General features: G+C 37.9%; 1 protein-coding gene across 2 annotated transcripts in view; it reads right to left on the bottom strand.

Moving 5' to 3' along the window:
- ADCY2 (adenylate cyclase 2) overlaps positions 1 to 21,951 on the bottom strand; it is a 164,175-nt gene that overhangs the window by 130,111 nt on the left and 12,113 nt on the right. For both annotated transcript variants that reach the window (XM_081951530.1, XM_081951529.1), the window contains exon 2: positions 15,831 to 16,028. In XM_081951530.1, the coding sequence (XP_081807656.1) occupies positions 15,831 to 16,028 (198 nt within the window). The remainder of the gene's footprint in view (positions 1 to 15,830; positions 16,029 to 21,951) is intronic.

The following is a 21,951-nucleotide window of genomic DNA, read 5'->3' on the forward strand; positions in this document are numbered from 1 at the left end:
AAATACAATTCTAATAGTAGTGGCCAAATTAAATCAGATTGGGGCAGTCTATCAGTAATGTCAATAAATAAAAATAAATCACCTCTTAGCATTCTCTCTTAACAACTACGGCTCCATCTATTTTGATAAGTCATCCTTGAGCTTGGTTATTACACTTGGCAAAGACTTCAAACAACTTTCCTTTCGTCTTTGTGTTAGCCTGGCAGCATTCCTTACAGCACCCAGTAATTGCTATTCTGGTGCTATAGAACTTCATTCCATCCTGGGTTCCTGGAGGAAAATTCTGGTGACCTCCTAGCTGATGGACAATTCCTTGGAATTGACAAAATAATCATTTAGCACATTTGCAACATGAAATCCAAGATCAAAACATGCAATCCTAGATCAAAATTTATAAATATTTCCTCCAAATCATTAATGTAAAAAAAAGGATATAATTTGCTTCCTTGAGAACTACCTGACTTTTTTTTTTAAAGAAAAAGCATGTGGACTGAATGTCTGTGGAGATTTTCAGTCACTCAAGTCATGGTTGTCCTAAAGGTGCTTTTTTCAAGAGGCAAACCAGAATGTCCAGTTCCCTCTTGAAAAAAGCACCTTTGGGACACATAGACTAAACTAGGACATATAACTGATTCACAAAATCAATAGTAAATAGACAATTCTTTGGGGAATTGGAATAATTCATGAAACCCTATTTCTTCAGTACACTTTTTTTTCTTTCTACTCTACTTGGATGTTTCTATTGGGTTTCAAAAATAATATTGTTAGGTGCTATGAGGCGGGTTTCTGCCGGTTTGGCCCGGATCAGGCGAACCTGTAGTGGTGGCGGCAGGAGGCTCCGCCCACCTGGCTGCGCATGCACAGAAGCATCACACAAGCGAGCAAACTGGTAGTAAAAAAAATGGAAACCTACCAGTGAACACAACCCTTTCTGTTTCATAATTGCAAGGAGAATTAAAGGTGGAGAATTAAAGCATATATAGGCATCCTTTATGAAATGTAACAGCTTAATTTAAAAGCAAGCTTTCGGTCCTGTAAATGTGTTTCCAGCCAAAACATTTTGTGTTTGGCCATATTTTCTCCGAATTCACAATTACTGATTTTCTACTTCTCCAAATACTGTAAGAAAGCTTAAAGAAAATTTAATATACTTTACAACTCTGCCCTCTTGTGACTGAGTCTGCTGTTGGGTTCACCAGCTGTTACTCTAAAGTAGGATTATAATTTTTGGACCAGAGGATATAATCCCACCAGATGTGTGATGACTACAACTCAGTAGGATAGCAATAACACTGCTTAGCCTATCTACTATATTATAGAATGTTCACAGCCAGAGTAGGCCAACAATAAAACATACTTTGCAGGGGTATAGAAAACATTTCTGGCTTGAAGCAATTGTTCCAAGAATTATAAGAATACAAGTCTCGTATATTCCAAGATATTACAGCAAAACATGGCTGTTTTCAGTGATGCTATGTTGAATGTTCTGGTTATAAAATAACTTTAACATGGTCACGGTTCTGATTTCAAAATATGCATATTCTAAATTTTGTCTGACAACAGGATTAGCTTAGCTCATGTTTTATTTCTGTGGAACAGGGTGAATCTAGACCATTACAACATTCTACAGTACTTCAAGTGAATCTGTTTTGTTTCAAGCTCAAAAATGGATTTTCCATTTAGTACACATTCATACTATTTGGGTGACAACTTGGAAATACTTTTGGAATTTTTATAGTGGTATTGGATTACCGAATTTGAACTGGAGAAACAGTTCGTTGTGCAGACCATAGTATAAAAATGAGTTAGATATCTATCTGCCTCTCACTTGAATCCTAAAAGGATAATTGCAATGTAAGAAGACACCAAAGGAAAGCTGTTATATCTATATAACAGTTGGCATACTATTAGGCTGTAGGTTATAATAGTTGTTAATAGTTACCCATCATTTATGGTACAATTTCACTGTGTCCTCACCACTTCAGTCTTCCAGATGCAGGGGTGGGCTGCTGGGGGTTTGGCGGGGTTTGGGAGAACATCTAGCTAAGATTCTGTGCAGTTTGGAGAACCCCCAAATCCCACTGCTGGCTGGCCCCACCCTGCCCACCCCAACCCTTCCAGGAGTCCCCACATGTTTTGGATGCAGGTAAGTGCAGGGTGCGCACGGAGACTCGGTGAGGGTGAAAAATGAGGCTACTGGAAGTTCGGGAAGGCTGTTTCTGGCCTCCAGAGAGCCTCTGTAGCCTGGGAAGGCTGTTTTTTGCCCTCCTGGAGGCCCGAGGTAAACCTCTGCCATGGTACAGGAGGCCGACTAGGCCACACCCACCATGACCACGCTCACCTACCAATCGGGCAGAGAACCCCTTGCTAAAAGTTTTGAAGTCCACTCCTGTCCAAATGCATTCTGAAAATCCACCCAACCTTTGTCAGTCAATAGATCCCCTTTCTGGTTTTCTTTTCCTCTCAAGACTTCCAGTTCTGTATTCCTTCCTTCACAAATGTAAAACAAAATATAGAAAAATCAGTACAAAAGTACAAAAATGAACATACTAACCAGAAAAAAACATAATATACACAACCTAGAACAATTTCCATTTGTATTCTGGTATTTAGGCAAAACAATCTTTCTCTTGGTCCTATTCTCAGGGTGGCACTGGAGATAAAAATTACCTTTCTCCCTGCTTCTCAAGAACTACTCACCTTGCTAGTTCTCCCAGCCCAAGTTAAGGAGATCATAATCCCTATGGTCTGGGTATATGATTGTCATTCAATTGCTTGCTGTTGTTGCTGCTCTGTTAGTGAACAGCCTAGATCTAGTCAGCATATATATTTCAGTTTTAAGCTGGAAACTAGCTGTGGGATGTTAGTAAATCAGAGTCAGTAAATCTTACAGCTTCATCTACTTTTAATATGGTCTAAAAAGTTGAGCCTTCTCCTGAAGGTTACTTTAAAGGCTGTTGGGAGCCTTGGCTGTTCAATTTGTGATTTCATCCTCACTGCTTGATTCATGAGAAGCAATGCTGTACAAGTGTGTGCATTTAATCTATCATCCAGAAGGAAATTATTCTCAGCAGCAATCCCCAGAGCAAGCAATATCTAAATCAAAGAATTCATATTGAAATAATAAAAGGGATAGTGCAAGTTTCAGATTTCTAGCTGTGTTTGGTATGATGATTTATTTTCCAGAACTCTAGCATGCTGGCAAATTCTAACTCTTACAGAATGATTTTTCAGATGGGATGAGAGGGAGCCCCCAGGTTTTTTAAAAACAAAATAGAAATAGCCACAAAATAAAATAGCAGAAAAGATTTAAGAAAGTACCAAAAAAAACACGCCCACCTGTATGCAGGTATGTGTGTGTTCATCACACACACACACACACAGAGAGAGAGAGAGAGAGAGAGAGAGAGAGAGAGAGAGAGCGCTCTATATTTTATTTTAAGACTAACATTTTTTACTTGCTAATTAATTATATTTTTTACAGGGCTGATATATGTTGAATTTAATACATGCAACTTTCTGGCATGGTAATAATGTAATGGTGTAGATTTCAAAAGAGATTATGAAATGCAAGCTCTTGCTTTAAAAAGATTTTTTTAAATTTTGCTTATGAATGTATGAATAAAATAAAGACTCTATAAAAGATGTTGAAATGTATTTTTATTCTTTAAAATAGCCTCATTGTTTTCAATCCTTACAGCCTTTTTAAAGTTTATACATTATAACAGAATAAATTATTCCCACTGGTTATTTTTATGTAAGCATTACATATAATAGGAATTTTTTAAAAAAAAGGCAATTAGTGACTGTTGTACTTATTTTAGCCAACTGTAAAAAGATTTTCATCTAGAACATTTAATGTTCATGAATGTATTCAATATTTTAATGGTTTTCCTTGCAACGAATAATTCATAAGTAGTTGCCCTCCCATAGATAAACCGTAATCCCTGGTATCCCAGCTGTCTTTTTTTCTGTTTTTTTAAAAAATATGGATTTAAAAGCTGAGATCTGAGACAAAATATAAGGCCTCTTCTTGATTTTCTGAGTGGTTATGAATAAATAATCCTAACACAGTGTTTGATTTTTTTAAAAAGAACTTTGGGGAAGAAAAGCTCTAGAAAATGATTCCTCCCAGTAAAAGAAATATATAAATCCAGACTCTGGCTATAGATGTGATTAGGAAGACAAGCTATTATTCAGAAACTAAACATGGGGACAAAGATAGATATTTGTAATTGTAATGCTACATTCAAACTCAGTTTTTCCTTTAAAAAAAAAAAACTTCTCTGAATGTTTTTTTAAAAAATCCTGTTCTTACAACATATGTTGTCATGCATGTTTATTTTAAAGTTCCCTTCCCTATTTTCACTTGGCCTAGCCCCGGTAAGCTGCCTTCCAAGAAAACCTTTCTGCCTTCTTTTTTATTCCAGGTTGCTGCAAGTTGGCCTGTGCTTAGAAACCTTCTTGTATCCAAAGAGCTCTTCTCATATGATTTCGTATATTCCAAACATGAAGGGAAAGAGACCTATACTATTTCTCATACAATCACAACAGATTTGTCATCTATGATGATAAACCAATTTCACAAATTGTACATCAGACATGGTCATCAACAAGGCAAATGGTGGTTCAGCCATCAAGATCTGCTTTTTTTGTCTTTCAGGAAAACTGTCTAACATTTCCTACACCACAAGTTATGTTTACTCACTTGCTGTGCCTTCAGTTTTTAAGAAAATATTTTGAAACAGGTACAAAATCACTCCAAAAGATTGCATACTAATGATACCACCTTAGTGACTGCGCCTCTGAACCAGAGGCGGTATTCAGCAGGTTTTGATCAATTCTGGAGAACCGGTAGCGGAAATTTTGAGTAGTTTGGAGAACTGGTAAATACCACCTCTGATTGGCCCCGCCCTCATCTATTCTCTGCCTCCCGAGTCTCAGCAGATTAGGAGGAAATGGGAATTTTGCAGTAACCTTCCCCTGTAGTGGAGAGGGAATAGAGATTTTACAGTATCCTTCCTCTGCCATGCCCATCAAGCCACGCCACGCCCCCAAGCCACACCATGCCCATCAAGCAACACCCATAGAACTGGTAGTAAAAAAAATTGAATCCCACCACTGCTCTGAACTAGGAGGAAAATTATTCCATTCTTATGAGGAACACCAACCCAGTTACTGCTAAACCCCTTTCCATATATGCATCATTTAGTATTTTTGTTTACTAATTATTTGTAACTCATGCCATCTTTTCTTTCAAAGGAATCTAGACCCTTTTTATATTTATTTATTTTAATTCAATTCTGGCACTATCTGATAACGAATGGACTCTGGACAGCTCCTAACATAATAAATTATAAAAACCTAATACGAACAAAACAAGGTGAGATTAGGTTGTTCTATATAAAAATACAGATCAAAACATGTTCAACAAGATGCTCCATTTATCTCAACCCAAGGTCTGGGAGAACAATAAGATCTCCAAAGCCTTATGAAGCACCAAAAGGATGGGAACTCCACAGATATCAAGGAAACTTTCATTCCAGAGATCAAGCACAATGGTAGAGAAGGCCCACTTCCTGGTTCCTAATAGATGGTATTATTTAATTGGAGGAATCCAATGTCCACCAATTCTGGTAATATGTTCTGGCGAGGTAGAAAACATGAGATATAGGTGCTCTATCAAATAATCTGCCCCTATGCCATGTAGGACTTTTGAGGTGACGATCAACACCTTGAATTGGTTCCAGAATCAAACTGGCAATGAGTGCCACTTGCAAAGCAGAGGTATCATGGGAGCTTACAGAAGTATGCCCACAACTGTCTATACCAGTGAATGTTGGATCTCTTGAAGCTTTTGAAGCCCATTGCAGTAGTTGAGACCGAGAGATGACTAGGAGATGAATGATAGTCTGAAGGGCCTCTTGATCCAGGAAGAGGCCCTAGTGGCAAACTAGATGGAGCAGGAGCTTGGAGTAGAAGAGGATCTCCAGATATTTATTAAATATAAACTGCATATTCTGCCTTTCCTCCAGAAGCTCAAGGCAAAGTTCTTTCTCCCATATTCTCCTCAACAAAAACTGCAACTTAAGTGGATTTGCCAGTAATTGCCAGTGATGGTTCCAAAGTCACTGGCAGAACTTCCATGATGAGATGCTTTTTCATTTCCCCATGATACAGACAGAGCTGAAGAAGCTTCTTGGACAAGAAGCAAAATGTCTTCAAGGAAAAACAAAAAGGTCCAGTTGCCTCTTGAAAAAGCACCTTTGGGACAACCATGACCTAAATGACTGAGAATCTCCATAGACACTTCCATAATGAGAGACCTGGGTCTTCCTGGTGCCAGTCTAGTATCTTAACCCCCACAATGCATTGAGCCATAAAATAGCTTTGAAGCTTCAAAGATAGCTTTGAAGGGAGCAATAAGGAATAGCTGTTAGCAAATAATTATTTCAGTTTGGATGTCCTGCTTCCTGCAAGCAAAATTCCTTTCTTTTATTGCAAATCTTAGTTTGGTTGTCAGTTTACACCCTCTAAGCTATTTTTTTAAAAAATAGAGTTGCATTTCAAACTTGTTTTATCAGAATGTATATAGGAGAAGAGAATACCTATTCAGAATCACAGAATACACGGACCACATATCATAGTAAAGCATTCTAAACAGAGGGCTGTGCAAAGCATTCAAAAGGAGACCTTCACAAAATATGTTATGCAAGTATAATGTACTCCTTCAAACACTGAAGCAGCTGCATCTTCTGGATGATTCAAAAATATTCCAGTTTTTCTGTGACTGTCTGTGCAAACACATGCAATACAAAAGAATTTATTTGGTTCCTACAATAGAAAACACCAGCTCTTTTCTATCACTTTTCCAAAATTATTGCTATTAGAAACAGATATCAATTGCCTGAAACTGGTATACAACAATAGAATCCTTAATGTTCGAATCCCTTTTTTAACTATCAATTTTTACTGCCAAAATTTACCTAAGAGCAAACCCAGATTTGGTTTTGTTATGTATGAAAAGGTTCTGCCAATGGGGTGGATGATAAATTTCAGCCACCAAAGAAAAAGAAATGGGCTTCTCTATAAATAAATGAACTATTGCAAAACTCAAGGTATTGTGTGAATAAACTTTACCATTCAAGTAGTTTATATAACTAGTAGTAGAACTACTTTATTTATTTATTAGCATATAAAAAACAACAAAAATATTTAATGATCCTGAAAAAGTAGAATTTAAATAGGTAGATTTACCATTCATGCCCATAAAGCTATCTGAGGAAACATTATGGAGTGGTCATATTTATGTATCTTGATTCATGTTCAGGACAGCAAATTATTAAAATTCTGCAAATAAGAAGAGAGGCTCCATTTAGATATCTGCCAAGCAAGTCTAGAAGAGTTTCCTCTGAATTATTCAATATCACAGCATCTGTTCATTGGATCTCAACTTGACTAATCAATACCAATGTGTTTGGAAATTTCTTAATATATAAATCTCTAATGCCCCATAACATTTTCTAGCAAAGAAAAGTTCTTCAAACTGGAAAAACCATTTATTTAAATTGCTGGTTCGTAACAGTAATTTTTAAAGCTTCTCAAATGAACAAAGAGTAAGAGTAATTTGTGCCCTCAAAGAGTGAAAATTTAAGTTCAGATCCTTCTCCTTAATCAACATGCCATTGTAATTAGAAAACACATTCAACAAGCTAAGATATTTTGCTCACCAACAGCTTAATTCCATTGAAGCCACATTTTTCTCTGGTCTTTCAAAACCAGTTTTATTCAAATAAAATTCAGGATACTAAGAGCAGCAGATACTTGATGACTCATTGCTTTCCTGGCACCTTCCCTATTGTTTTCTTTGAACCTAAACAAAGCCTAGATCAGTAAAGAGAAGGGGATAGGGGTAGGTGTGTATTTTGCATGGGGAAAAATACCCTGGTTGGTAGACTAAAGATGGAGTTAAAATTGAAGCACACAATTTTTTTTAACAAGGTCCTTTTAAGGAAGCAACAGAAAGGAAAACTCCTGCATTTATAAATAGCCAACATGTCTATGTCTGCTGTCATCATTATACTGGGCTTCCTAAGCATTTGTTTTTTTATGGGGCAAAGAAGCTTTGTGCCTCGCACCTGGGCTACACTGGGGCAGTTGAAGCTTCCTGGATCATGGTAGCTTTGAACTGGGCTATGTTACAGTGGCTTAACTTCCAGGGAAGGCTGTGACGTGTGCATTGTGGTGCAGCTCTGAAATGATTTATGGCAAAGGGAGAAAATTTGCCACAAATAATATCTGAAATCCTGATAGAGATATTGGAGATACCTCAAGAGAAGATGTTGGACGGCATTGGTGAGACATTTTAAGTGAATACAAGATAGGCAACGAGAAGCAAGCACTTGTTCTGACGCAGGCTTGCAGAGAAAGTATAAATCACAATCTTAGTCCCCCAAACCCTCTTTTATTTATATATATGGCTGTAAATTATGGTCATTAACAGTCCGCAAGGCTTCACAAACATTCTGTGAAGGTTCCGACAGATGTCTGCTCGAGTTGCCACAGTTTTTCAGGGTAATGTTGCTAAACACCCATCTTATCTCTCTGGGAATGCTGCCAGAGACCTAATTGCCAAATGCAGAGCAAGGCCAAACTTAGAGTCAAACAGAACTTTTCAAAGCTTGACCTGACCAGATGAACTAATTGCTTCCTGCAAAAATCTCGTGTGGCGTTTGCTCCTCGTTTATGTCTTATGAGAGGGGCCAATCATCTCCAAGCCATACTCCCAAATCGACCCTGTTTTCTTAATTATTCTTGCTTTCTGGCAGCTCTGCCTATGCGCACACTGGGGACAGGTTCCCGTTGTTCTTCTGCCTCACTGATGTCAGACTCCGAAGGCAGCAAATAACTACCAGATGGCCTTGGTCCTCTCTCTGCCTCTGACGCAGAGCCCTCATCTGAGCCTTCCTCAGACTCCAGGACTGGCCCATGTTCCTCTCCAACCTCCTCATTGTCCAAATCTGGTGGGCCACAACAGCACTGGGGAGAAAGTCCTGACCTCCCACCTCCCCCTAGGCCTGAACCCTCAACCCACGCCATGGGGGGGGGGAGAAACAATTGCGAGAATGATGGCTTTCACTAGCAAGGGAAATCCCTCAGTTTGCTGGAGGAACACACTTCAAATCTGGTGAAAATGCTAGTGAATGCTCTGATTCTGAAAGGCATATTACACTGATTTTGCTTGTTTTTTCCACTCCTCTCCAGAGAGGAAAATACTAATGAATGCCATCATTCTGAGCCTTTCAGAATGCTGGTGTTCACTAGCACTTTTCCCTCCCCTACAGAAGGGAAAAAGAACGCCACCATTACTAGCCTTTCAGAATACTGGTACTTGGAGGGGAGAATTCTAACAAATGCCAATGTTTTGGAAGGCTCAGAATGCTGGACTTCACTAGCATTTTTGCGAGATTTGAGATCTGTTCCTCCAGTGTATGGGACAATTTCCCCACCCTGCACGGAGAGGAGCAGAAATCCCTTGGCACACTGAGAGAATGAATCTCAAATCCAACACCTCCCGTCCACTTGTAACCTTCCCTGTCAGCTTCCCCATCGCCTTTCTGGGAAAGTTGGCAAAGAAGATTACAAATGGTGTTCACATAATCACAGGGCACTTGGGAACTGGTTGTAAATGCTAACAGATTGCCAAGTGACTGGGGTGTGGCAATGTGCAATGGTTTACAACAGTCAGAAGTACTTTATGGATGTAAAGCACCTATTCCATAGCTTCTGTAACTGTGAATAGTCATTAAACAACCAGCTGTATGTTGAGGACTAACTATGGCATCTTACCTTGAAATCTCAGAAACTACCACGGTATTCCATTATTTTTAAAATTAACAGCAGTAACATTTGGTATAGTATACAAACGCAAGCACACTTCAAAGAATTACTTAGATTTTTTTTTACAGACCTCCAATATATACATCCAATCACACAAGTGTTCTAAGATTCCTTACAGGCATACTAAGCACATCACAATGGTTACAGATGTACAAAAGTACCTAACTTTCTTTTAAAGCCTTTGAGTCAGTGTTTATGCCTAGTAACTGACTGCCTGGACTACTCCCTGAAGGGTTTTGGAGGCAACTTTTTGGAAGTAGTTTGCCATTGCTGTTAGATATTAACACAGGCTACTGTGGTTTCCACTCCAGTCCTCTGTTTAGGCGGGGACAGAGGTTCAATCTGATTGGTTAAGAGGTCTGACAGCTCCCTATAAAAGGAGAGCTGTCAGATCTAACTGCTGCTGGATTGCACAGACTTGGCTGTTGTAATAAAGAGCTGTTGTTGCATTAAACTTGAGTCTGCCTTCTCATTGCCCTATCTAACACTGGCGACGAGGATAACAATTGCCTCCTTCCTAGGGCCAAGAGGCAGTGACTGGTCCAGTGTCTGGCCCAGCTCAGTTTCCTGATTTCTAGCTCGATGCCTTAACCACTTTTCTATACTAGCTCTCTTAATACCAACCTTCCAGTTTACAATCTAATGCAGCCTTATCTATCCTGGTTTCTTTGAGATGATGGCTAATATCTGAAGGATATCAAGATGGTGAAGGTTTTTTTCTAAAAAAAAGGGGGATCAGAAAATGATAACATAAAGAAGGAATGCCACATGAATTGTTTAACTGCTTCTTGAAATTGACAAAAACATAACTGGCAATATGCCCTGGACTGAGAACTGTATAAAGTGCAAAATTTAATATAGTTTTTAAAGTTAATATTTTGTACAATTCCATTATTCCATTAATCTGCATGATTCTTTAGTGAAATGGAATTTACAATAGATTTTAAAATAAAAAGCAGGACGTCCATTTGGAAAATCTTTTGTATTGTCAACTTAATTTTCACACTATCTCACGCATCATAAAGCTCTGTGAACAAATTAAAATAGCCTTAAGTTGTTTGGGATGTCTTTGGTTGATGGACCAAAAAATCAAGAAAAGCCGGAAATCTAACAAGGATCAAATGTGGTCATTGAGTAAAACCCATGAACCACCAGTTGTGAATCCTAGCCATACAGAAACCCACTATTATTCACAGCTACCATTATTGCTGATAGGATACAAAACACCGCATTATAATTTTTTCAACCTAAATCAACAAACAAATGTACACCATTAAGAAAAAGAAAAAGAGTTTAGCTCTTCCCTTCCTATTGTGTATGTACAAATTGATTGCACACACACACACACACACACACACACACACACACAGTGTGTATGTACTAGAGCAGCCTTCCGGAGGGCATGGGGAGGCCATTTTTGCCCACCCCAGGCTTCAGGAAAACTTGTGGATAGTGAAAAATGGGCCCAATGGACCTACCTGAAGTTCAGAAATGAACTTCCGTTGGGCCCCTTGGGCTGATTTTTACCCTCCCCAAGCTTCAGGAAGAGGGTGAAAAATGGATCTACTGGGCCGACCGGAAGTTAGAAAATTGGTTGTTTCTGGCCTCCAGGGGGCCTCCAGGAGGTAGAGGAGGCTGTTTTCACCCTCCCAGGCTCCAGGAAAGCCTCTGGAGCCTGGGGAGGGTGAAAAACAGGCCCACCGGAAGTCGGCAACCATGCTGTTTCCAACTTCCAGAGGGCCCGGGGGGAGGCCATTTTTCCCCTCCCCAGGCTTCAAGAAAGTCATGTGTGCATGCGCAGCGGGCAGTGGGGGGTGCAGGTGCGCACAACGTGCAGGCTGCAGGGGGTATTTAATTACCAGTGTGGGCACGTATGTGTGATAGGGCTTTCAGCACTTGAAGGAAAAAAGGTTTGCCATCACTGTACTAGAGCATTCTTTCCCAATCAAAACAAATAGGATTACTATTTTAAGGGCTAAGACTTCTATCAATTGAGTTTAATTAATGCAGAGCAAAATGAATTACATATTAGAGACATTAAAAAAAACATGTTACGGCTTATAGCACTAGCTCAGTCTAAGGTAATTAATTTATTTCTGGGCTATACCATTTCAAACAGAAGTGCTGATTACTGAATGCTCTCTTTTATACAAATAAATTCACTTTATAGATGGAGGGCTGAAAGATTCTAATATAACATCTCCCATGAACTGATCATTAAAATATTATTGATTTGGAACTGAAGTACATGGGAAATGAAAGATAATGTATTTAGTGGCTCATCTCTTTTGAAGTCCATCTTTGTACCACAGCAAATGTTGGACACACACACACAGACACACACACACACACACACACAAACACACACACACAGAGAAAAAGAGAGGGGGGGGGGAGTTTGAAGGCCAACAGTCCTACATGGCTTAGTAGAAAGCCAAGACCACATGATAACGTTCTAGCAATAAAAATACTCAAGATAATCAATACAAACAACAGTTAATTGGCAATAATAAACTCAACAACTGAACAATTTTTAAAAAAAACTTTTCTTAGGGTCATCGAAAAATGGGGTAAATGCCAGATAAGCCACTCTGAAGACATTTCAAAATCCATCACATTTCTAGTTTTGTATTTGAATACAAAAAAAATCAATATATCCTGTATAACTAAAGCTGTTACAGAGCTACAATGAATGGCAAAAAATAAATAAATAAATTATTATCATTATCAATGAAAGTATTTATACCTTAAGAAAAGAATAGTTATTTTGTGGGATAATTCACAAAATCTAAAAGGCAATGTATTTGATTTCTTTAATATCCGTACATAAAATAAATGATATCTGAGAAAGGTCAAAGGCTTGGCAATGTCACTAATCAGCCTCAAAACTGACAACTTCTGTATTAACACTGGTCAAAATAAGACATTTCCTCACTCTGGACCTTTCTTAGAGTTTCAGTTCAATTCTTTAAAACCGGATGCATTTCATTTTTAATCCACTAATGCATCCTTATTCTAATGAGTTACTGAAATGAAGTAAGAGACAGACAGTCCTTACTGCCTGGCTGGCAGCACAAATTCCTGCTGATGGTAACAAATTATTTGGTGGTTGCTTAAAAGCCCTTTTCAAACATTCCATTGAATTCCAAAAATGCTATTTCCTCAGAAGTTATTTTGCTATACATGCCACAGGACATACTTTGATCTGAGCACTGCTTTCAATAGTATCTTCAGATGCCCAACATGAAAGTACAATTGTTTCTTTCTCTCTGTCACGTAACACTTCGTCATTTAAAATTTACTCTCCCTAGATAAAGTATACTTTATGATGGGTTTGATCAAAATTTAGGGAAGTGTAATAGTGTTAAATTTCTTCCCTCTCAGCCTCAGGTGCCACAATTTGTGTCATTCAACGCAGTCCTCTAGCTACTGCTCAAGCACTTGAGGAATAGATGAGCAGCTGCAGGAAAGAGCTACAAGCTATTGCCTTGCTATATGACACACCTTCATTTTAGTCCAATCCTATAATCTTTCTTGTAGCTACTTTAAGACATAGTATTCTAAGAGAAGGGGAAAAGAAAATTTCCATTTTAAATTTCCTGCATAGTTCTCAACTGAATATTTTTATGTAATTCTTTTGCAATTTGAGGCCATATGTCTTTTTAAAATTGTTCTTAAAATCATCCCATGTTATTTACTAAATTAAAAATAATAATTCAAGTAAATCTAAGGGAATTCAAGTAAATTCTCATTTTTTCAGATTTTCTAAATTTAAGCTACTTCTATTTTGAAATAATAAAACAGTTTGTTGTATATAGCATAGGCAGCTGATTTTCCTGATTATGGAATGACCTTATTAGTTAATCAGCTGATCTGAAAGAAAAGCTATTACACATCAAACTACATCCTTAACTTGACATTTCTATCAGTCAACAAAAATAGTGACTGTTTTCAGCTCTTGACAATGGAAGTTTTTCCTATTCAGTCATGAGGAGTCTTAACTTGTTAACTTTCTCAATCCACTCCTCTCCCAACATCTATATCTATGTACAGCCAAAACTCTTGTTTTCAAAACCTTTAACTGGGCAAAACAGTGCATCTTAGGCATAATTTTTGAACAAAATTGCCTCAAATGTCATGTTATGACATAAACATTATCATAAAACAGTTTATGTCATAAAACAGAACATGTTGTAAAGAACCTCTGTGTAACGCCTTCATTGAAAAAGTCATTGGAAAAGATATATTCACAGAGGTATATCTGCCTTGGGAAAAAACATGTTGAACTGTGTAACATATCAAATATCAGCACAGAAATTGCTTTATTACATTTTGAACTATGTCATAAACTATTTTATGGTAGTTTTTAATGTCATAACATGTTTTATAAAATTTGCAAAATTTGAATTTGGCAGTCATTTGTTTTAGATTTTGGACATAGTTAGACCATTTGAGGCACTTTGGTCAAAAATTGTTGCCCTATAAATGCACTGTTTCGCCAAGTTAAAGGCTATGGTTATTTAGTAGTATACTAGCTAGCAGGTGCCTTATTTGGTCATCGTTTCAAAGATATTTCCTTACCTAATGACCAAGATAAGCAACAAAATAAAAAATAAACAGTGGAAGTAGGAGTGGCTTCCAACTTCCTCCCAGCTTCCCCATTGAGTTTCCTTGTGGGAAACTGGCAGGGAATATCAGAAATCCTTCCTTCCTTCTTTTCTTCCTTCCTTCCCTTCCGTTCCCCTCCCTTCCTCCCTCTTTCCCTGGAAGGAAATCAGTGGGGAACCCAGCGGGAAGTTACAAGGCCAGCAAGCAGATTTTTTGTTGCTATCAGGTAAGGAAGAGAACAAGGGGGTGTATGGAGATGTGTGTAAGCAATGGTACCCAGGGAGTCATGAGAGGTGCTGTGGGTTGGTTATGGGTGTGTATCAGAGATGCTGCACTTCCTGGGAGAGTGCTGGTGGGCAGTGTATGTTGGAAAGTGTGCTTGGGAGTGCATAAAAGGTGCTGTGCAGGTTGAATAGTGAACAGAGAAATGGGTCAATTTGCATGGGTCAAGAAGGGTATGTGAGCTATGGGATATGTAAGAGGTGCTATATGAGTCAATTAGGGCACAGAGAGAGTAGTGCAAGAAAATGAATGGAGGTCATAGGAATGAGTGAGAGATGCCATAGCAATCAGCGATGGTGCACGGCATGCTGCAAGGGTCAGGGAAGACACGCAGCATGGTGGCACAGGTTTCTTCTTTCCCCTTTCTCTTTTTAGCACGCAGGTTAGTGGCTGTTGTTAGATGTGAGAAGGAACAAGGGATTGTGTTGACAATCAACCAATGGAACAGTTTGCCTTCGGATGTTGTGGGGACTTCATCACTTGAGACTTTCAAGAACAGATTGGAATGCCGTTTGGTGTAGGGTCTCCTGCTTAAGCGGGGGATTGGACTAGATAATTTATAAGGTTCCTTCCAACTCTGTTAATCTGTGTGATTGGCTGGGAAACTGTCACAGAATGTTGAAAACAAAGATCACAGACTAAAGCAGCAGTCCAATAATACTGAAGCAGACACAACTTTCACAAACTACATTTTCTCAGGAATAATAGGTCCCAGATTACGCATGCATTCTGTAAATTAGCCCACTTGAGATTCAAAAAATGTTACCCTATCATGCACCTTTTCACCCAGTTGTAGGTCGTAACAAGAGTTTTAGCAATATATACATAGTTAGATACATCTTTGAATGTATCTCAACTTTTCCAGTCAGGCTAGTACATTAGAAGCTCTTTCACTGTTGAAGACATTGAGGAATCTGGTAAGGAAATATCTCTGGAAGGATCTCCCAATAGATCATGGGTTGTCTAGGTTCTAATACAATCAAATATTCCTTCAAACCAATAGAAATGTTTTGTATAAAAACAAAAAAATCAAAGCCTACCTGGTCCCATGGACAGATTATTCCTCCAAACCACATGAAGAGATATCCCATGGCAACAAGGCATACCCAGACAACCACAGAGAAAGCACGTAGGAACTTTTTGAATAATGGTTCTACGCAGGCAAGGATAAATATGGCAAAGAAAATTGCCAGAGCGGTGGGAACTGTTATCAGGAATGCGACATGGTCCTCTGTTTCCTGAAAATAAGAAAACATGAGAGCTTACAATTTATTTTTACCATCCTCTATTGAAATAAATAGCAAACTACTGATTTTTTTCCAGACTCATCATGCATTTAGATTACCATGCATGGCATTTACAAGGGCCAATTACTTTTGTGTAAAGCAGAGGAGGAGTGTCACAGGGCAAATTGATTTAATCCAATTTAACAAACAATATTGAAAAAATATTTTAAATAAAAAGAGAGAGAAGCAATATATTTTCTAGCTAATGCATGAACAATTAAAACCCATTGGTTTGCAACTTGAATTAAATTCTCTTACGAATGTAAGATTTTATTATGCTGCTCAGTTGCCTTTCACCATGTACTCCATTTGCTAGGAGAGAAAAAAGTAGTTGCAAAGTTTGTCTTTCTGCTTGCATATGCCAGAAACCAGATTTTATTAAATTCAGGGTTACTTACTTCTGAATAAACACACTGAGGAATGCATTGTCACTTACTTGCAGTCTAAAGCTAGTATCCAAAGCAGCATGAAACTAATTCCATGAATTCCAGGAGTTAGTTTATACTTTCCTTCCATAAAACATGGCAAACTCTAGATGGAAATTTCCAAGCAGTTATGTCAAGATAGTGTGTTTTTGAGATTTTTACAAGCTGGCTCAAACCCTTCACATGATCCTAAGGAGTCCTCGAGAACAAGTCTTTGGGATCCTTTCTGTAGAATATACATACGTATGTTTATTTGGACACTGTCTAACAAAATCATTTTATGGTGCTAAAAAAAATATATGGTTATCTTGAAATAAAGAAAGTCTCTTCCAATTGTTTGCTTTCGGGGTGGGGTGAGGTTGAGATTAGATTTTGGTTGAGTGTTAACCTAATCTATTTCTTTGGCCAAAAATTCTAAAAATCTCCATAATTTACTTTGCATCTGTTTTCAGTTTCCATCTTCAAGTGCAGTTTCTCTTTCTGAAATCCACACACATTAGATTTAAAAGAAATTTTTGTCAACTTCTATACAAAATAATAACAAAACCCTGAATTATTTTGCTAAATTATTTTGCAATCTAGATTTTATTTTAATCACTGTTCTAATAGCCAAAAGCCAACATGGATTTGTCAAAAACAGATCATGCCAGACTAATCTTATTGCATTCTTTGATAATGTGACAAAATTAGTGGACCAGAGGAATGCCGTCGATATAGTTTACTTGGACTTCAGTAAGGCTTTTGATAAGGTAGACCATAACCTACTACTAGATAAAGTAGAAGAATGTGGGTTAGACAGCATCACCACCAGATGGATTCGTAACTGGCTGACCAACCGCACTCAACGTGTAGTCCTCAATGGAACTGCATCTACATGGAGGGAAGTATGCAGTGGAGTACCCCAAGGCTCTATTTTAGGCCCAGTACTCTTCAACATCTTCATCAATGATTTGGATGAGGGAATAAATGGGGAACTCATCAAATTTGCAGATGACACCAAGCTGGCAGGAATAGCCAACACTCCAGAAGATAGGCTTAAGATACAGAAGGATCTTGACAAACTTGAACATTGGGCATTATGTAATAAAATGAAATTCAATGGTGAAAAGAGTAAGGCAACAAAAATCAGCATATAAGAGAGAATATAAACATTACTATGCCACATACTACCTATTGCAGAAATTAATAATCTGGACATTTCACATGCATGTGTACAATGATAATTTTTCCCTCACAATTTGTTTCTTATTAATGGCAGTGTGGCAATTCCTTTCTTATTTTCTACTTATATTTTTGCTAATTTATGTGCAAATTTATCGCTAGCCTTTAATGGTTTTACTTAGCTTATACTATGCTTCTACATGCTTGATATAGCATGTAAATCTATATGTCATATTTAACTTTGACAGCATTATTAAAATGATCTTGAATTTCACAAATATTTATTTTAAACACTAGATTCTCTGTCCCCTCTTTTCTTTTTTCAACTATGAAAATATACTTAAAAAGAAACCTCTGGCATATGCTTCTACCGTTCCCTATTATTTTCTTCTCTACCTCTTTAGTTGTGTTAATATGAAGAAACATCACATTTTAATCTATCTATAAGTTTATTTGCGCTAAGATTACAAAATCTTCTTTTAGTAAGAATTCTACAACAATCTTTCCTTAAAGCCAAAAAGAAAATATACTGTAGTTATTTTATTCTAAATTCTGAACCCCTCCATAGACCCTCTAGCTGAGAATAGTTAGTTCTTTTTTTAGGCTTAGATTTTGTATTAGATTCTACCTTGACATCTAACTGCTGTGTTCAATTAATCTTAACTGTGAATGATAAAATACAGTATTTGAAAATTATATAACCTTCCTTCCTAGGTAACAGTAGCTGACGGAGATCTCTCTAATCTAGAAAGCTTCAAGTAAATGCTAAAACGCATTACTGCCAGGAGAAATACAGCCTCCTAAAGTTTTGGTGAAGCCCACAAATGGGGCAGAATTTCTTCCATAGATCTTTTAGCTAAGCTGCAGAAATGACTCTAGGCACAGGTCACAATCTCCCAGTTGCTTGGTCACATCTGCAGTATCTTGTCACTGACCTCACAAAAGCAATAGTTATTCAGATCAAAACTGCCACTGAGCAGTTTGTTCAGAAAGATTGAATTGCTTGGGTGGCCCATTTAATTGCCCCCCTGACAGCTTAGAAGCAAGACAAGAAGCTTAACTGAGGAAAATGGCAGGAAAGATGCCATGAAAATCGATGCAGTGGAAAAGAAGCAGACAGGCCTGTTACTTATGTCCCTCTAGAAAGACAGCACAACAGACATAGTAGCATTGAAGAGCAACATTCATTCTGAATTTGCTTTTCTACTGTAATTGTTGAAGAAAGATGGGTCGGGGTGTGTGCGATGTGGTCTATGTCTGTATGTTGGACAGGGAGACAGAAACAATGTTGCCCTTGTTTTGCTAAAGATAAGGGATTATATCCAGCTGTTTTGAAAAATATTTTTAAAGAGCAACATTATAATCTTTTCCCAAGCTTCCAGCCTGCTATTTCTTAGATCTTGCTAAGCATTTAGTATTATTTTTCAAAGGACGAGAAGAAGGAGAAAGAGTGTAATAACTATGTACAGATTCCTCCCAATAAACAATTGCTTTCCCTTGCCTTCATGACATGATCCAATTTCAGGTGTAAATACCATTTATTTATATTTATTATTCTGCTTAACCTTTCTGTTGTCTTCTAGAGCCACAGCTTTCCCCTGATTTCTTCTTTTTATATAGCTTGATCGACTCTGGTCATATTTCTCTAGTTTCTAATGGTCTATTTTTTTAACCTGTTTTCAATTTATATTTTCAACAGTAAATAATATAAATATTGAAACTTGCATTAACAGCTTTTGCTTTATACAGTTATTAAATATGTTTATAAATCTGCTGAGCATTGTGTTTATTCAAGTTTATTGAATCTGTATGTAAATTGAAAGATCAGCCAATATCTATTTCATAAAGGGTTTATTAAAATGAATTCTGGAGAAGGCCCTAATGCTGGAAAAGGTGGAAGCAAAGAGAAGAAGAGGGTGACCAGAGCAAGATGGATGCAGTGCACGGTTAGAAGAACTGAAAGACCAGGTTAGGGACAGGTTGTGATGGAGAAAGTGTTTCTATCTGGTGAATAAGGGTTGATAGCAACTTGAAGGCACATGATCAATTATTAAAATTAAAATGTATCTTGTTTATTTACAACAAAACATCATTTTTTAAAGACAAAATTATCTAAAACTGGTAATAATCCATAAAATGGATTCAGTATTTACCTTGGAGAAACATGATGAAAGAGGATGCCCTACATCAAATACGGGCTGTCTTATAATAGCAGTCAGACCAGTTTCCTATATCAAGTGTGGCAACAGCTCTCCAAGTGCCAGCAGTGGAGGTGCTCTGAACGGAATGTGTGACATTTGTGCACCACATATCTTCGCTACTATGGAGTTACAGTTATTCAGCTCAATGTTTTGGCCAACTGTCCTAGACAAAACTAAATTTTAGCACAAATGTTAATCTCACGATGAAAAAGAGAAACTAAGCATTTAAAAACTTGGCCAAAATGGATTATGAAAAATCCTTGTTCAATAAATGCAAGAAGGCTGCACCAAACAATTCTATCTTGGCCACAGAAAGAACTAGATATGTCCTTTCTCTGCCATACTCAAAGGGGAGAGGAAAGTTGTGGGGTGGGATAAGGGGAAGGGTAACATGAGAGGAATCGAAACTATGCATCGTGCCATCCCGTGAGAGCTGCCGACCGTTCCAAGGTCACACTGTAGAATGCAGAATCATCCAGCCCGCAAAGACAGGGACTGTTACCCAAAGAATTTTTTAATACTTAATTGGACACTCACTGATAATCAGGGGGGAAGGTGAGAATAAGGTAAAAGTTAACTATAACAGAGATATTCAGCAGGTTCTGACCAGTTCTGGAGAACTGGTAGCGGAAAGTTTGAGTAGTTCGGAGAACCGGTAAATAACACCTCTGGCTGGCCCTGCCCCCATCTTTTCTCTGCCTCCTGAATCCCAGCTGATCGGAAGGGAATGGGGATTTTGCAGTAACCTTCCGCTGGGGTGGGGAGGGAATGGAGATTTTACAGTATCCTTCCCCTGCCATGCCCACCATGCCACACCCACAGAACCAGTAGTAAAAAAAAATGAATCCCACCACTGAACTATATGCTTTGGGCGCAAAAATCTCAGATCCAGCTTTGCTTCTTCTGTAACCACTTAGCTTAAGTAAAGTATACTTCCATTAACAATGGACCCAAGAGTCTTTCTTTTCTAACCAAGTTGGGACAGTTGACAAATCTTACAATGCAGCAGAAATACCTTCAAGGATGAGGACATTGAAAAGACAGCTATAGGTATTAATTCTACCTTTGTTTACCTGATTGCATTATATATGTAGAAATCAATTATAGGGGACCATATCCAATATTAAGGACACTGTGCCTCCACTCAGGTTTCCATTCTGCTCTGCACAGAGGCAACAGGTCTTGAATAAAATCTTTCTTCTACAAGGCATCAAGTATATGCTTGAAGTAGAATTCCATCGAATTCTACTGTATATGCAATATTGTATCATAAACAGTTCTCAATCCATGTACTGAAGAATTCCATGGAACTTTCTTACTAAATTCTTATTTTAAATATCAGTACAAGAGCATTCTGGAAAACATTTCAACTACTATTACAGATTTTCTGCTGCACATCCTCCCATTAGGCAGTCTGCATTTTAGAAATGAAAAAGAACTTTCATTTGGAGTGATGATAAGACTGAACAACTACAGATCAATAGAGAACTGGAAGATGCTCAGAGGGAGCTTTGTTCCATCATCTGGAATTTGCTCTATGTGTCTCTGAGCTTGAATAAAAATAAATGTAAATTAAAATATAAATATAAAGTTAAAAATGGAAATACACTAATAGACAATAACTGAACCCACCTTCCTAAGATTCAATTCAATTACATTTCTTAAATGAGTTATGATGACCCATTCCATTAAAATCTGGGTGGCTTGTAAAATACAAAAAGCACTTGGAGAGTTAAGTTTGTGAAACAATTTAAACAGTTAAAACATCATAAAAAGGCAGCCCAGGCTAAAACAACCGGAACAATAAATAGTATCAATACGGCAAGACTCCACATATACTTTAACAAACACATTAGCGTTAGGCCTGGGAACAGAGCCATGTCTTAAGGGCTTTCTAGAATTCCAGTAGTAGTGACCAGCTACATCCAGGGGTAGGGGGGAGTTGTGTTCCAAAGGGTGGTGGCACCACAGAAAAGACACACTTCCTGGATCCCATAAGGTGATGATGTTTAATTGAGAGGAATTTGAACGCACCTACTCTGTCTGAAAGTACTGGGTAAGAAAAAGCAATTGGAGAGTGTGGCTAGG

This window comes from Natrix helvetica, assembly GCF_964273705.1.
Source record: "Natrix helvetica genome assembly, chromosome: 4".
NCBI lineage: Eukaryota > Metazoa > Chordata > Lepidosauria > Squamata > Natricidae > Natrix > Natrix helvetica.